At 39.6% G+C, this 16,921-nt stretch overlaps 1 protein-coding gene across 1 annotated transcript in view; it reads left to right on the top strand.

Moving 5' to 3' along the window:
• The window catches only part of GPATCH2 (G-patch domain containing 2), a 209,734-nt gene that overhangs the window by 151,629 nt on the left and 41,184 nt on the right, over positions 1-16,921 (top strand). The window contains exon 9 of the mRNA XM_089685011.1: positions 15,196-15,284. Within this exon, the coding sequence (XP_089541137.1) occupies positions 15,196-15,284 (89 nt within the window). The remainder of the gene's footprint in view (positions 1-15,195; positions 15,285-16,921) is intronic.

Genomic DNA, 16,921 nt, shown 5'->3' with positions numbered 1-16,921 from the left:
AAAAAATACCAATACATGTAAATTAATTGGTTTCTGTGAAAGTTATAGCGTCTTCAAATGCCGGTATATATACTGGAAATTATTTTATTTATTTATACTTGTAATGGTGGCGATCAGTGAATTATAGCGGGATTGCGGTGGGCATTCTGACACTGGGTGGGAACTGACTAACTGCCACTGACATCCCAATGACACTAATACAGTGATCAGTGCTAATAAAAAGCACTGACAATGTACTACTACTGACACGGGGCAGGAAGGGGTAACATCTCGGGCGATCAAAAGATTACCTGTGTGCTGTTTAACATAATGTGCTGTGTGTGTTTTATTTGGGAAACATGCTGCTGTGTATTTCTGTGCTGTGCAGAGAAATTCACAGCAGCATGTTACTGCTGGCAGGAGAGAGACCTGTGTTGTTTACACACAGCTCTCTCCCCTATCATTGTTAATCGGCAATCGCCGGGTGGCAGCGGGGAATTTGTGACCGGGACTCGGTGATTAACATCTGTAGCCGTCAATGGTGGCACGGGTAGGGTGGTGCGCGAAATTCAAGTCACATATATATACGCGATTTTGTGCAGCCATGCCACCCTGTAGCAGTATTTTTTCTATATGGTGGCATGGAAGCGGTTAATCAGGGAGGAAGACATGGATTCACCATAAATGGCTTGAATTTTGGTCTATATTTTGGCCATTTCAGCAAGATCGCAGGTGGCCCTTAAAGCACCACCTGGCTCATCAAAAGTCATTTTGAGAAATTATTGGCCAAACAGTGACTGTGTTCCCACAGATGCAGTCACTGTTTGGCAGCTCCATTGTATTGAAGCAGCCGCGGTGGTGTAGCTACTGAATATAGTAGCCAACATCAGATTCTTCCATCCACTCTGTTTACCATGGATGGGGAAATCAATTGATTTTCTCTCGTTGAGCCCATGGCAGTGTTGTATAGAGCATCACATCTGAACTAAAGAAGAGTTTTGCCATTTGCCTGGAGTTCTTTTTTAAACAACAACTTTTTCTGTAGATAAAAAGATAATTTCACCTCTTTTATTTTCCCGTCTGTCATCTGTTGTTCGGGAAGCAGTCCTAATTTGCCCTAGATACACAACTATTTGTCACTGCATCCAGTTTGCCAAAAATAAATGAAACCATTAATTACTACATTTTTGAGCAGATGTTAATATATTGGGATTGGAAAATTGAGTGCTAGATTGTTGGTTAAGTGGATGTACTATTAGCGGTATGAGGAGTCCATCAACTGATTAAGGCAATTGGGTAAATATTTATGGGCTGACAGGAAAAAAAGTCGAGTTTTGTACTCCAATTTAGACTTGCAAAAAAATGATTCAAGCTTTTTTTCTGTTTCTTGATAGAAATTTCAAATCTGTGCTGAAACTTTTTTTAAAGTGAACACTGCAGATAACTAAAATCTCAAATTTTTTAATCCCAAAGTAGAACTATTGACAAATTAAAGACCCACGTTTAATCCAGTTAGGTTTTTTTAAATGCCCTTACATATGATTTTTTTTTTTTATTACAGTATCACAGTCTGTCTTTATCTAAGCCCTTTGTAATTCTAATGTGGAACATGTTATTCATCAGAGTGAATACAAAAGTTTGGAGTTTAAAGCCAAACTCCAGTCTTACCTTCAGTATTGCACAGTTGTATCTACTCTTCTTTTTTACCCCCTGGTCACATCAAAGCCGGTTTTGAAATCATGCGACTTACAGTGAAGTTACAGGATTTCAAAATCGGGTGACCTGCTGATTTCATTGCGATTTGCAAAACATCTGACAGATGTCATTGCAAATCGCAACAAAAGTAGTGCATGTACTACTTGAGAAATCGGTGCAGCCCCGACCAAGTCAGAACCGCACCAATTTGACCGCTATAATAGCGGACAATAGGGTGCGACTTGGCATATGATTTACAAGTTACCTGGCATGCAAATCGCACCCGATGTGATCGGGGGCTTACTGCAATTCCTTACTGCAATTTTCTCCCTAGCCTGTCTATCCCTAGCCCACCACTTTTATTTATTGGACTTCACATCTTACAATAATGTAGGCTCAGCATCACATGTGCGCATTACCTAGGGCAGTCGGCTTGCAAATACTGTTTTCCTAGGAACACCCACTCTTCAGACTGACATTCACCCCTCAAGACATTTTGATATTTGCATAACTCTTCCCAGGAGCCAGCCCACTGCATGCGTCAGGGCTGAGCATTCTTGAGAGGAATACTAAGGCAAAGTGCTGTGCTGTTTTCAGGAAGCTATGTAGAGCAGCCTGTGGTCCCTCCCACCAGCTATGTTCTGTCTGCATTGCATAGAGGAGCACAGAGACCCAGTTATGATTCCATTGGGGCTAAGATAAGGAATAGTTTTATTCAAACATATTATTAGCCTGTTCATGAGAAAGGAGAGGAATCGGGGAAGGAAAAATATATAAGCATATTAAACTTCAGCTTTATGTGATACCATTTATTGCCTAACCTAAAACCCAAGAAGCTCAATCTAGTATAAGAACATTAACATGTTAATATATCAGAAGAAGTTTTAAATATTTTAAAATATTTTAAAATTTTCATCTTTCACTTCCGTTTTCAGATCTGTCATTGCCTTAAAGTGGTTGTAAACCTCAGACATGAAATGTGAACAAAGCATAACCCACTATAGTGTATACTTGTCTCAATCCAGAGCCCAAAATGTAATTTCTGTCCGCTGCCTCGTTCCTCTGCTTTAAGCAAGGTTTCCTGACACCAAGAGAAAAATGGTGGCCAAGAGAAAAATGGTGATGGGAGGGCACAGCCTGCGATTGACAGACTCAACTCTGTTCCTGTAGGCTGTGTGAAGGAGGGTATATCCCTTCCCTTCAATCAGCTCTCAGAGCTCTCCTCGCTGATGTAACTTTAGGTGGTCACCCCCTGCTTTTCAAAGCTGGGAGATCCTATGTAATCTCTGCACTTTGAATGAATGTAGGGGACAGACAGCTGTGTAGATAAACAGGTACAACTTATGTGGGAGGATTTGTTTCATTTCTGTATCACCTGAGGCCAGTAATTGCACTGGGTATACAGTATGTAATGGTTTACATCTGTATAATGCTTTAAATTATTTTTTTTTTTCTGATGCTTTGACGCACGGTAAAGTGCCCATAGATGTATTGATGGAAATGGCAACCCATGTCAGTGGCTAAATGGTTAGCACTTCTGCCTGGCAGCACTAGGGTCATTGGTTCGAATTCCAACCACAGCACAACCTGCCTGGAGTTTACATGTTCTCCCTGTGCCTGTGTGGGTTTCCTCCAGATACTCCGGTTTCCTCCCACACTCTAAAGACATGCTGGTAGGTAAATTGGAACCTGTGTAAATTGGCCCTAGTATGTGTATGTATGAATGTGAGTTAGGGTCCTTAGATTGTACGCCCCTTGAGGGTTAGGGACTGATGCGAATCTACAATATATATATATATATATATATATATATATATATATATATATATATATATATATATATATGTAAAATGCTGCGTAAATTGATGGCGCTATAGAAGTACCTGAAATAAATAAAATAAAAATAAATGGCAACATAAATGTGGAAAGAAATTTAAAAAATGCAAGATAATGCCTAACCAGTCTCAAATAGCAATTGCAGGCAACAATTGAAATCTGTTTGTAGGTTGCTAATCCCCTCACACATTACTCAATGAACCTCTGTTCCATGACCATAGTAGACTGCAGTCCCTTGTCACATGACATGTTCCAGTACAGTGATCTCAGAGAGGGGGCGGTGCTGGAACCAGGGAACACACCGCTCTGCAATATGGCTCCTGTTCTTGGCCATTCAGAAGAGGAGGATATCGGCCACGGGGATTAGCCACCAGCAGCCAACTACACACGATTAGTGCCAAGATATCAACTCATCAAGCTGCGTCCTCTGAACTGGATTTAATACAAAATGTTCAACTTTGCACACCTAAGTTCTGAAATGTTTTTTCTTTCTTTTTTTACATTGTTGCTCCCATGTATCAAGTGAGCCAAAGAATCATCTTTTTCTTCCAGTAATTTTTAATACGCACCAATGTATTAGCTGGGGTTCTGGCCTGATGTTTCAATCCTGAATCTGAATTTGATCAATCCCAACTTGTGCTCAATTATATTCCACTAAATTTACATAATTCAACAGATGTTGATATTTTAATGTTTCTGGCATTCACATCTTGGACAGCTGTCTCTGAGCTTAGGGAAAAAGCAAACATTTAGAGTTAAATGCTGAACATATGTTTAAATAACTAATTAGAGGCAAGAAGAAAACAATGCATTATCCTTTGTAAGGACAGCGCGGCGGCCGTGCCAGGACTTTGGGATGGGATTGGTGCACGTTTACAGTGCGCCTTCTCTGGAGAGGCAGGATTGTAAAGGCATGATAAATAACAGGAGAGGCAGGACAAAGGATGTGTGACAGGAAAGACAGACAAGTCCTTTGTCTAGTGGGAAGGATTGTATGGCTACACCTTTATGTGAAAACACATGTATCCAACTTCCTACCAGACTGCAGAGGATTTGTTAGAAAAGTAGAACTGTAGCCAAGGCCAAATTGAGCACCATTCAGGTTACTTTTTCTATTTCCTATTCTGGGAACATTTCATTATGGATGTTCCCTGTAATATGGGGATGCTTCACTTGTTTGAGTCTAGGTTCACTTTAATCTTTGCCCCTTTATTCAAAAGTGAATTAATACAATGGATAGTTTGTAGATTTTAAAAAATTGCATCAAAATGATGTCGAAGATGATCCCTACTAACCAACCAAAATTGTGTATACTAGCTTGCCTGAAAAAAATGACATTTCTTAGATAATATTAAAAAATAAATATATATATTTATATAAAACATTTTCTAAAACCATATTGATAATGCTATTTTTTTTAAACTAAAAATTTTATATATATATATATATATATATATATATATATATATATATATATATTATTTTTTTTATTTTTTTTTTTTTCTGAAACCATGTTTATAATGCTATCTCTTCAAACCAAAATGTTCTTATATATATATATATATATATCTTTTTCTAAAACCATTTTTGTAATGCTATCTCTTTCAACCAAAAATGTTTTTTATATATAGAATTTTTTTTCGGAAACTAAATTTATAATGCTATCTCTTTAAACCAAAAATGTGATTGGGATATATATATATATATATATACATATATATATATATATATATATTTTTTTTTTTTTTTAACTTATGTATATTCTTAAAATAAAAACATAGATAGATATATATATATATATAGATATATATATATCTATATGTGCATATGTATATGTGTGTATTTAAAAAAAAAAAAAAAGATATATTTAGTTGTCACAATCACAAGCTAACTGGAATGTGAGACAGATATATATACCTTTTTTATTTTAACACAGTTGTAAGTTTTAATTATTCTTATTGATGGTATTCTGTTGTTAACATCAGAATCACCAGCTAATTGTTTTGGTACACTGTGTATATAATATATGCACACATACATATACATGTATTTTGCACACTGATTTATAGCATTTCAATATCAAACATACCCCATGTTTAGCTCACTTTCTATGTTTCATTGTCCAAATAATTAAAAGAAAAAAAAACCTCTGTGTTCCTTGTATATAATAGCTGCACTGGTTGGACTGAGCGGGTAGCCTGTTTGTGATGAGTGAATACTGTAATTAATGTCCAGATTCTTGGCTTTGCGCTATAAGTTCACATCACAGTGGCTCCAGTAACCCCCTCTACCTCCCTCTGCCAGTTCTCTGCTGCTATTTTGACACTTGCAGGCCTGCTCCACTGTTGCACAGCTGATGCCCTGTCCATGCTTATATTTTTCTTATTGACAATGAGCGTTCTTGCCAAACGCCAGGGACCATAGTCACATCTGCTTGTTTCCTGAGCTTGTCTGGGTCCGCTCGGAAACACTTCTTGTCCAGAGGGCAGTTTTTTAACTAGGCTTAATCCTCTCCAAATTCTCCCTTTCCAAATGGATAAATAGGGCGACAGATTCCTGTTGTCTTACTTTAGAGAAAATTATTCCATTTGACACTGTTCACCGCAGTCCCTGTCATCGTCACATCCCCAGCCAAGTTTACAGGCAAGGTGCTTGCATTTTGTTACCAACGCTCTCCCCACCCCCACGTATACACGCTTTTCCTTCTCACCAATGTTGGCTGATGCGCCGTTTAAGATTTTTTTTTTTAAGGGGGATCAACATTTCATTACTCAAATTGATCTGTGTAATAGGATAAATGTCATGTTTTCAAAACCTGATAATTTTACATTTGCAATGTTTTAATTGTCGTTTTAGTTTTGAAAAGTAAAATGAATACTGTCTGCAGTTCACAAGCAGGTTCAAGGGTTGTTATTGCACATTCTAACAGTGCTACAATCATGTTACATTAATATTTATATCCTTCACAGTGTAGGGCAGGATCCTCCGAACTATGGCCCTCCAGGTGTTGAGAAACTGCAAATCCCATGAGGCCTTGCAAGACTCTGACAGCCACAGGCAAGACTCCTAGAGACAGAGGCATGATGGGACTTGTAGTACTCTAAGGGCTCGTTCACACTTCACTTTATTTCTAACTCTTGCCATACGCCCCTATAGCGTTTGACAGGCATTAGACAGGTGTTTGGGAAGCGTTTTTAACGCTCCTCAAACGCTCTATACGTGGTTTTGAGGCGGTTGATAGGTGTTTGCCAAGCGTTAAAACCGCATCACAAATGCCTATAATGAAGTTAAATGGTATTAACGCTCCGCAGCCGCACCGCAAATGCCTGCCAGGCGTTTGCGGAACGGCACCATAGACTTGAATGGGAGGCTACAACTCCTCCTGACTCGACACAAGGTGTCAGTTTTGCAGTGACACAAAGCAACGCTAATGCTTCAGTGTGAACAGCACTGTGTGCTGCCATGTGCAGATTTCTCATAGGCGTTTGAGAAGTAGTAAAAACGCTTCCCAAACGCCTGTCTGACACTGACAAAACTAGTGTGAACTAAGCCTAACAGCTGGAGGGCCATAGTTTGGAGACCCCTCCTAGGGTATATAATAGCTCAACTTGTCAGTATTTTCATTTTTTGGCAGTAAGTAATATAGGTAGAGAGACCTCCCTCCCACTCTTTATCCCAACCTGAACGTAATCCTTTAACTTACCCTTACACTAAATTTCCCTCTCACCTGGGCCATAAAAATTAACCAAGCGCCTAAGTAGTCTGGAGTTGGACTTTAAAACTTAAAGGCTAAGTTCACCTTTTTTCTGAATTCCAGCTCCCCTATGCACCAATATATCATTAATGTACCTCTGTTCTAAAAATCAAAGAAAGCTTTTATTTTACTGCAACAAAGTCTTACCTTATCCCCTGCTGTGTTCCATAGAAAGCTTCATGACTTCCTGGTATATGGATTTGGGAAGTGAGAACCAGACGTAAGACACAGGAAGCAGTTTATCAGCTTACCTCTTTAGCACACACACCCTGCACCCCTCAATTATGCTTGCATGGCATCCCTCCAGGCGAGCATTTGCCTGACTTGTCAGTGTAGGCTGCCACAGCAACTATATTTCCACGGCATCCCCAGTGTCCCTCTAGATGGGCCCGGGCCGCATGCTAAACTTTCTGGGACCACATGCGGCTCACAGGTTGGACACGCCCGATGTAGTACAAGGGCTTGCCTGATTGGATGCAGAGTGAATGGATAAATATGTTGGTCCTTCTATTTCATAGTTTTGATAAATCTAAAGGAAATTGTACAGTAAACATAGCAGCTGTGGCAGCCTACATTGACAAATCAGGCAAATGCACTCCTGGAGGGATGCCGGGGATGCTCTGCAAACATAGTTGATGGGTGCAGGGTGTGTGTGCTAATGAGGTCAGCTGGTAAACTGCTTCCCGTGTCTTACTGGTTCTTGTGTCCCAAGTCTACATACCAGGAAGGTCTTGTTCCAAAAATCAAAGAAAGCTTTTTTTTTTCTGCAACAGAGGTACATTAATGGTAAATTGGTACATAGGGGAGCTGGAATTTAGAGAAAAAAAAGGTGAACTTAGCCTTTAAGCTTAACCCTAAAAATGAACAGTTAACTCGTAACCTTAGCCCTAAAATGAATACTAAATTAATATTATACAGCACTCAATTACAAATTGTGCTCTGAACTCCTACACCTGTTTACCCATATGTGCAATATTCAATATTTTGCATGTTAAGAGCATTTTATTGTACAGCATTGTTCACTTTATCTTGTATTGCACTTTTTCGAGTGGTTTATATGGTTCATTTATACATCTACAGCATTACAGTGTTACTAAACCCAGGACCCTGCATTCACTATATCTGGTCTCCCTCAGTACACAGAACATGGAAATGCAATTATTTTAGTAAATATAAACTGCTAAATACCTTTTCTCATCAGCAGTTAGAGCAGTCTTGTGACTTCTATCAGTGTCCAGCCAAGCACTGGTTAAAGCTTGTAGGAGGAGATTTAATTTTGCTCTAGGTGGAAGCAGAACCCCTGACCTCTGTTTGGACAGTGCTGATTGGTCCTGTGCTGATCACATGCACTCTCCCAAGTTAAAAAAAAAAAAAAACTCTAGCAACACACACCAAACTGAGCATGTGCAGAGTGACTCCACTCAGGAGATAAGAGAGGGACACTGGAAGAAGTGGAGGATCAGAGAAGTCAGGATCAAACAGCGTTTTTACACAATACAGAGGATTAACCCCTTAGGTTCCACAGCGAATTTAACAAGCATGCTTTACTCTGTATACAGACTGAATATACTGTTGTGGGTCTAGTAACACTTTTAATTGAGCTGAAATGTGTGAAATATGAAATATTGCACATATAGGTAAAGTGGTAGGTTAAGGATTTCAGAACACATTTTATAATTAATAGAGCGCTGTATAATAATTTATGATACACGGACACCATAGGGTGTCTGACACAGCTTGCTGATTGGTGGCTTAGTAAGCACAGGTTTGACATAAATATTTCATATATGTTAGCTAAAATGAATCCTGATACTTAACTTCCTAAAACATATTACTACTTTTAATCAATACTTACTTTCTTGCTGAAAATATTACATATTTTTGAGTTGGTAGGTACTGAAGATACCTGCTTCCTTGTGCAAAAAAAAAATTGGCGCTGATATTTTGGTGCCAAAAATTACTTCTTTGTCATATAGTATTGTAACTAGTGATGTGAGCAAGGAACCCTAAGAGTCACCTCCTTGGTGTTCATTGCTCCTTTTCTTAGCTGAAATCACCCTTTCTTTCTCCCAAGGAGTCAGATCACTTTTTGCAGAAAGGACCAACAGTTGATTTCAAGAGTAAAGATGGGGTGGAAGGGTTGGTAACAGAATGAGATTTTCTAAGTTAAGGTCGTGATTTGCATATTATTGTTTTTATTATTATATGGGATTTATATAGCATGCAGCACTTTACAACATGAGGGCAGACAGTACAGTTACAATACAAATCAATACAGGAGGAATCTGAGGGCCCTGCTCGTTAGAGGCTCAGGAAAAGTCCTGGAGGGATATTAAATTGCACCTTGCTTTGTGCCTCCATGACCATACCAAACCTTACATAAAGATTCCTATTTTTAATTTTGCCATTGTAATTTTAGCTGGTTTCAGACCATGACAGTTGTTCTGTAACAGAAAACAATGACATCGCGTTTGAAAATCGTGTGAAAAAACACAGTAACGTTATTTAAAAAATGTCTATCTTTACTGTATATGATCCTTTAAATTCCTACACATTTTTTTTTTTTTTTTAATCAGTGGGTAACAACATAGGGGAGCGGTATTATCTCTCTCACCTTGGCTCTCGATCAAAGTGTCGTGCTTTGCAAAGACAAATGATTCATTTATTATGAAAGAACAAGCCTGCCTTTCAGACTTACATTGATTTTAAATTAAAAAGTAACTGCTGTGTTCTACATGAGGGGTGACAACAGTAACAAAGTGGTCCTTACTTAATGTTATTGCAAACAACTCCATTGCATGTGCCTGAAGGAATCTTGTGTTTCGCGCACAGCGCAGCGCCATAATCTAACTGATCAATAATCTAGATATCTCAATGCAGCCTAGCAGATAATCAATTGCTGCTAGAATTACTCAAGCAAGGCGAGCGCTTTCTCCTGTGAGGCAAGTCCTTGACTTCAATTGGCTGACTTTATTCAATTCTATTTTTTATCCCGCACACGTGCTTGCCTTTCATGATAAATGATGATGTTGAAATGACAGAAAAAAATAAGCAATGCTAGAAAATTATTGCTATTGCTCAGACGGAATTATTAATAAATTAGCTGATTTAATTCATCATATGTCTGGAAAGAAAACTGTGTTGCCCTTAGAAACGATATGCTTCCTCTCCTTCTGATTGTGGGCCAAAGAAAGTAAAAAGACCTCTTTTACTGATGGCAGGGAGTTTAAAAAAAATGATGCCCAGTACCACTCGGCTTAGAAGAATTCATTAAGGGTAACAACACTTTTCTGGTGGTAAGAACATGACCTGCAACAGTTTAAAAAATCAAAGTGGTGCTATTACAGCGCCAAATTAAAAAATAATTACCTCCAGTTTGTGGAAAACAAAACTGGAGGTAATTAAGAACCAATGTAAGTTAGTGTGTAGAGACAGAGCTGTAGAATTAAAGTGTAAACCTCAAACATGAAAAACGAACAAAATATCCTTCTATAGTGTGTACTTGCCTCAATCCAAAACACTGAGTGTGATTTCTGTCTGCTGTCTCCTTCCTCTGCTATATGCATGAGACATTTCTGACAGGCTATCCAAGGGATCGAAAGGAGTGGGGGAGAGGAGTTCCAGCGCTCAGCCAGTGATTGATAGCTTCAGCTGTTTATGCTTCCCTATGACACTGTGTGGGGTGTGTGTCTATTCACTCCACTCAGGTCTCAGATTCCACTGTGCTCTGCTATCTGAGCAGTGCAATTTGTGATGTCAGATCCCTGTCCCGTGCCTTTTGGGGCTCAGGGATGCTGTGTCAAGTGTGTGCTTTAGAAAGCTACAGATAAACAGGTACAACTTGTAGGATGACTTGGTTCTTCTGTGTGTATCACCTGTGGCCAGTCACTTCACTGGGTATATATAAGGGTTTACAACCACTTTAAAAAAAGGACCTATATGTGACCACATCTCCTCAGCATATCATACCTTGTTGTTGTGGTCCGTTTACATGTGAACAGCTGCAGCTCCTGTCATTGATATGTACATGCTTCCTGGTCATGGCAGAATGCACACACACATGATCTTCGCCGGAGATATATGCTGATTCTTGGCAATTTACTGCCCTCATCAGACATGTGAATGAGGCCCAGTTCAAGCCCTGATTTGTTCTGTTCTCTCAGCAGCTCAGCTTCCCCTGTTCTCTCCTCTCAACAGTGACTCAGCAGATCACTCTCCCCTTCCAAAGCACGTGACCTGGATATACTTTAGAGATTAAAAGATGGAAAATTTCTGAATGAACGCTGAGAGAAGGAGCTGTGCTGCTGGGTTGAGAAGATGAGTGAATTGAGCTACTAACGGGGAACACATTTCAGTGTTTCTGCTGTGAACCTTTAAAATTAATTGTGCCACAATGCCTACAGCTATAGAGGTCAGTGAGGGCTTGTGTAAGACCAATGAAAAGGCAATTTTTTTGTTAGAGTAGGAAAGCATTAGATTCTCTGGTTTTATTTATTTTAATAACCCTCAAGGTTTTATTGCTGTTTGTGTCTCTGCTGGGAAGACTCATCCCTGTATTTGTCCTATGTTCCTTTTCACCAAGACTGAAACTGAAGGAGGTATTCCAAACTTTGGGTCCTCACCTAAGCAAGAGTCAAGGGTAATCACCAATGGGTACAAATGTTATGGTGACAACTGTCTAGGATGGGTATCTCCCTTTCGTTGGGGAGATTTTCTCTCATTTCCGGAGATCTGAAGAGAATTTCCCAAGCGAAAAAATAACCTGACAAGGGCCAAAGGTTCAATTTAAGCTGCTCTCCAAGAATTGTGAGTATGGAATTCTGTCCACAGTCTTCAGATTCACTTTAGATTAGGCAGGAGATTACACTGGTTTTACTCTTTGACAGCTATTTCAGAGTAATAGAAAAATACGATGTTGTTTGCCTGCATATATAAAGGCACAATTGTGTTGTAAAGGATAAGTTTATCTTTGGGAACATGCTACATTCTCCACCCATTATTAGGGTAGAACATGTAACATCCCCCCTGATTCCCCCCCCATTCCTACTGTGAATCAATGCCTACAAGTACTGTCAGAACGAAATGAAAACGAGAAGCGCACCAACCTTGCACATTACCTCAGTAACCAAAATTTATTAATTATAAAAATATACTCACAAACAGCAAATAAAATCAGGCATGTAAGTCCTTAAAGGGACTTGAAGACAGCGCGAATCCCATCAAGGGGATGGATATTCAGTACAGCTGATGCGTTTCGAAGGGTGTCCCATCTTCATCAGAGCTTTTATAATTAATAAATTTTGGTTACTGAGGTAATGCGCAAGGTTGGTGCGCTTCTTGTTTTCATTTCGTTCTGCAGTATTGGTCGGGCTTCCCCAGCCTTGTTTGGAGCCACACAACCCTACATGCATTGGTGGTCGATTTTTCCAGGTCTGGTTCCATCCATTTGCCACCCGTCTGGGTCCTAGAGTGCAGGAGAATTCGTTTTTGATTTACAAGTACTGTCAGCCTTTGAGCTTGCTGGACTTCAGCAACTACAGTGGGGCAAAAAAGTGTTTAGTCAGCCACCAATTGTGCAAGTTCTCCCACTTAAAAAGATGAGAGAGGCCTGTAATTGGCATCATAGGTAGACCTCAACTATGAGAGACAAAATGAGAAAAAAATCCAGACAATCACATTGGCTGATTTGGAAAAAATGTATTTGCAAATTATGGTGGAAAATAAGTATTTGGTCAATATCAAAAGTTCATCTCAATACTTTGTTATATATCCTTTGTTGGCAATGACAGAGGTCAAACGTTTCCTGTAAGTCTTCACAAGGTTGGCACACACTGTTGCTGGTATGTTGGCCCATTCCTCCATGCAGATCTCCTCTAGAGCAGTGATGTTTTGGGGCTGTCGCTGGGCAACACGAACTTTCAACTCCCTCCAAAGGTTTTCTATGGGGTTGAGATCTGGAGACTGGCTAGGCCACTCCAGGACCTTGAAATGCTTCTTACGAAGCCACTCCTTTGTTGCCCGGGCTGTATGTTTGGGATCATTGTCATGTTGGAAGACCCAGCCACGTTTCATCTTCAATGCCCTTGCTGATGGAAGGTGGTTTGCACTCAAAATCTCACGATACATGGCCCCATTCATTCTGTCCCGTACATGGATCAGTCGTCCTGGTCCCTTTGCGGAGAAACATCCCCAAAGCATGATGTTGCCACCCCCATGCTTCACAGTAGGTATGGTGTTCTTTGGATGCAACTCAGCATTCTCTCTCCTCCAAACACGACGAGTTGTGTTTCTACCAAACAGTTCTATTTTGGTTTCATCTGATCATATTACATTCTCCCAATCCTCTTCTGGATCATCCAAATGCTCTCTAGCAAACTTCAGACGGGCCCGGACATGTACTGGCTTAAGCAGGGGGACACGTCTGGCACTGCAGGATCTGAGTCCCTGGCGGCGTAGCGTGTTACGGATGGTAGCCTTTGTTACGTTGGTCCCAGCTCTCTGCAGGTCATTCACTAGGTCCCCCCATGTGGTCCTGGGATTTTTGCTCCCCGTTCTTGTGATCATTTTGACCCCACGGGGTGAGATCTTGTGTGGAGCCCCAGATAGAGGGAGATTATCAGTGGTCTTGTATGTCTTCCATTTTCTAATTATTGCTCCCACAGTTGATTTGTTCACACCAAGCTGCTTTCCTGTTGCAGATTCAGTCTTCCCAGCCTGGTGCAGGTCTACAATTTTGTTTCTGGTGTCCTTCGACAGCTCTTTGGTCTTCACCATAGTGGAGTTTGGAGTGTGACTGTTTGAGGTTGTAGACAGGTGTCGTTTATACTGATAACAAGTTCAAACAGGTGCCATTGATACAGGTAATGAGTGCAGGACAGAGGAGCCTCTTAAAGAAGAAGGTACAGGTCTGTGAGAGCCAGAAATCTTGCTTGTTTGTAGGTGACCAAATACTTATTTTCCACCATAATTTGCAAATAAATTATTTCCAAATCAGCCAATGTGATTATCTGGATTTTTTGTAGTTGAGGTCTGCTATGATGCCAATTACAGGCCTCTCTCATCTTTTTAAGTGGGAGAACTTGCACAATTGGTGGCTGACTAAATACTTTTTTGCCCCACTGTACCTGTCCATATCGGAGGTATGGGCAGATAGTGTACTGACAGCCTGAAAGAGCCTGCCATTGCACCCGCAAATTACTGATCAGGAGTGTAATGCTTTGCAGGCCTTAACATGCAAAAAAAGTGATTTATTTATTTTTACTGTGAACTTATCCTTTACACTTTAAACTTCAGCTCTGAAAATCTGCCTTGGCTCTCTTTTGTAGTGCTTCACTTTGTCAGCTATGAGAAAGCAAAGACCAAGCCATCGGTTCGCATGTTAAAAAAAAAAAAACATTCTGATTGAATAAGGATGCTTATAACAATTAGATTATTGTATTTTATATTACATACCCTCGCAAATAATTTTCTTTGGCATATCACTTCTAAAATGAACGGCTGCCACGTTTCCTTGTAATAACTGCCGTTGTGACAGTAAGGTGTTAGTTACCAATTGATAACCTAGAAAACCGTATTGTGATCTCTTCAGATAATTAATCTTAGCCATTTACCTGTCATGCGGCTTCAGTGCGCAATTTTTTATTTTTTTATTTTTTTTCCATCTAGGCAGGAAGATTGCCAGCTCTTAAAATTAAAAAGCATTCCTTTTATATTATTCATTCCAGTAACAATTTATGACGGTATGTTTATACGCTGAGCGCTTGTCAACAAACATAATTATGTTTCGATATAAACAAGATTGGTGACCGCATTATGCAGCCCATCTTCACAGAGCTGCGTCTGATTTAAGGCCAGATTATAGAGGACGTATATTTTGCCTGACGTCTTTTCCCCCTCTTTGTTAACAGTTTTGTTTTGTTAATTACTTTCAGACAAACGAGTGTCCATTTAGGATCCTTGTTTATGGGGGACATCAAACGGAGAAGGAAAGCCGCTCCGATCCCTGGACCCACAGCATCTGGTAAGAAAGTGAAATGGCGCGGTTTATGATGATGTCACTGGGGGTGTCTTTGCTAAAGCTAACCTGTTCTATATGGTTAAAAGTTTTTGGAGATCTGACCATCACAACTATAGAAGTTTGTTGGGCGTTCCATTCCAAAACCATGGGGATAATACCTTTTCCTGTTTCTTTGCAGCTATAACTTCCTCCATTGTTCTGGAAAGGCTATTCACAAATGTTTGTAGTGTTTTTGTAAGAATTCTTGCCCGTCTAGCCAACACAACATTTGTTAGGTCAGGTATTGGAGTTGGATGAGAAGACCTTGCTCACAGTCGGCATGTCAATTCATTCAAAAAGGTGTCCAGTAGGGTTGAGTTTAGGGCTCTATGAAGGCCACTTGAACACCACACCAAACTCATCAAGCCATGTATTTATGGTGCTGGTTTTGTATGTAAGGACACAAACTGAAACAGAAAATTATCTTCCCCAAAATTTTTTTGCAGAATATTAGAAGGCACAGTTGTCAAAACTGTTTTTGTATTTTTTAACGTTAACCATACCCTTCACTGGAAACACCTGAACTCAATAATTTGGAGGAATTATCTTTTTGGGCATATAATACATCATCGCTACCCTTTTTAGAAACCTGTTCTGTGCCTTCCTCTGATGCTGATTTCACATGTACTACGGTCTTAAAGGCAAAGTTCACCTTTTAGAGCAGGGGTATCCAACCTGTGGCCCAATTTAGTTTTTTTATTTTTTTGAAATATGCGATTACACTTAGCAAACATATGCAGCTGAAAAAAAACTTGGCAGTGTCTATTTACTGGACTTCTATAAGTTTTATCTTCCTAAAGAAAAATCTCCCACTCTTCACCATCATGCTTTATTCATGTCGTCGTTTTTTGAAAGCACCTATTTTCAATAATGAAGCACATGGAAGGCAAAATTAGAACCAAAATATCTGATGAGCACCTTTAGAATTGCTACTACATTCATTGAACCAGAAATTGATGTGTTAGGTTATCAAAAACAGTGTCAAATATTGCACTAGTTTTGTGTTGCCCTCTTACTTTGATAATAAAAAAATCTTGCAAAAATGAAGTTTTATTACTCAGATAGGTACATTATCTATATCAGTGATCATTAACTTGAGATTTGCCAGACTCTTTCTGCTCATCAGCTATCCTTATTGTTAGTGTATTTTATGTGTGGCCCAAGACAATTCCTCTTCTTCCAATGAGGCCTAGGAAAGTAAAAAAGTTAAACATCCCTGCTTTGGAGCATGTTACATCCGTATTTAGGGTGTAATGTGTAACATGCTGTAGCATCTCCAGCCACAATCGGACAGTGAAATGCAGAAGTCTTCTAGATTATGACGCTTAACAGCAGGCTTCTTGTGGTGTCTAATTTTTTGTCAGGATTTTTAACATGGCTGACATTGCATTAACTTCTGAAATAATCGTAGCTAAGGCTGAAGTTAGCTTAAAAAAAAAAAATCTCTATAGCGTTGGTGAGCTAACTTATAATGAGATATGTCCCACTTTGTGTAGGGATGTCAGTCCTCTTCCTGCTGCTGAACGTCCGGCTCTGCAGGGGTTCCATGTGAATAAAGGCAGCCCAACACTAATTATATGAGTACATTAATAAGAACTTTC

The sequence above is a fragment of the Staurois parvus genome, unplaced genomic scaffold, assembly GCF_062004578.1.
Source record: "Staurois parvus isolate SC_StPar_1 unplaced genomic scaffold, SC_StPar_1.0 ptg000362l, whole genome shotgun sequence".
NCBI classification, from domain to species: Eukaryota; Metazoa; Chordata; class Amphibia; order Anura; family Ranidae; genus Staurois; species Staurois parvus.
Note: the sequence above shows the minus strand (reverse complement) of the source record. Positions and strands in the feature narration are given on the sequence as shown.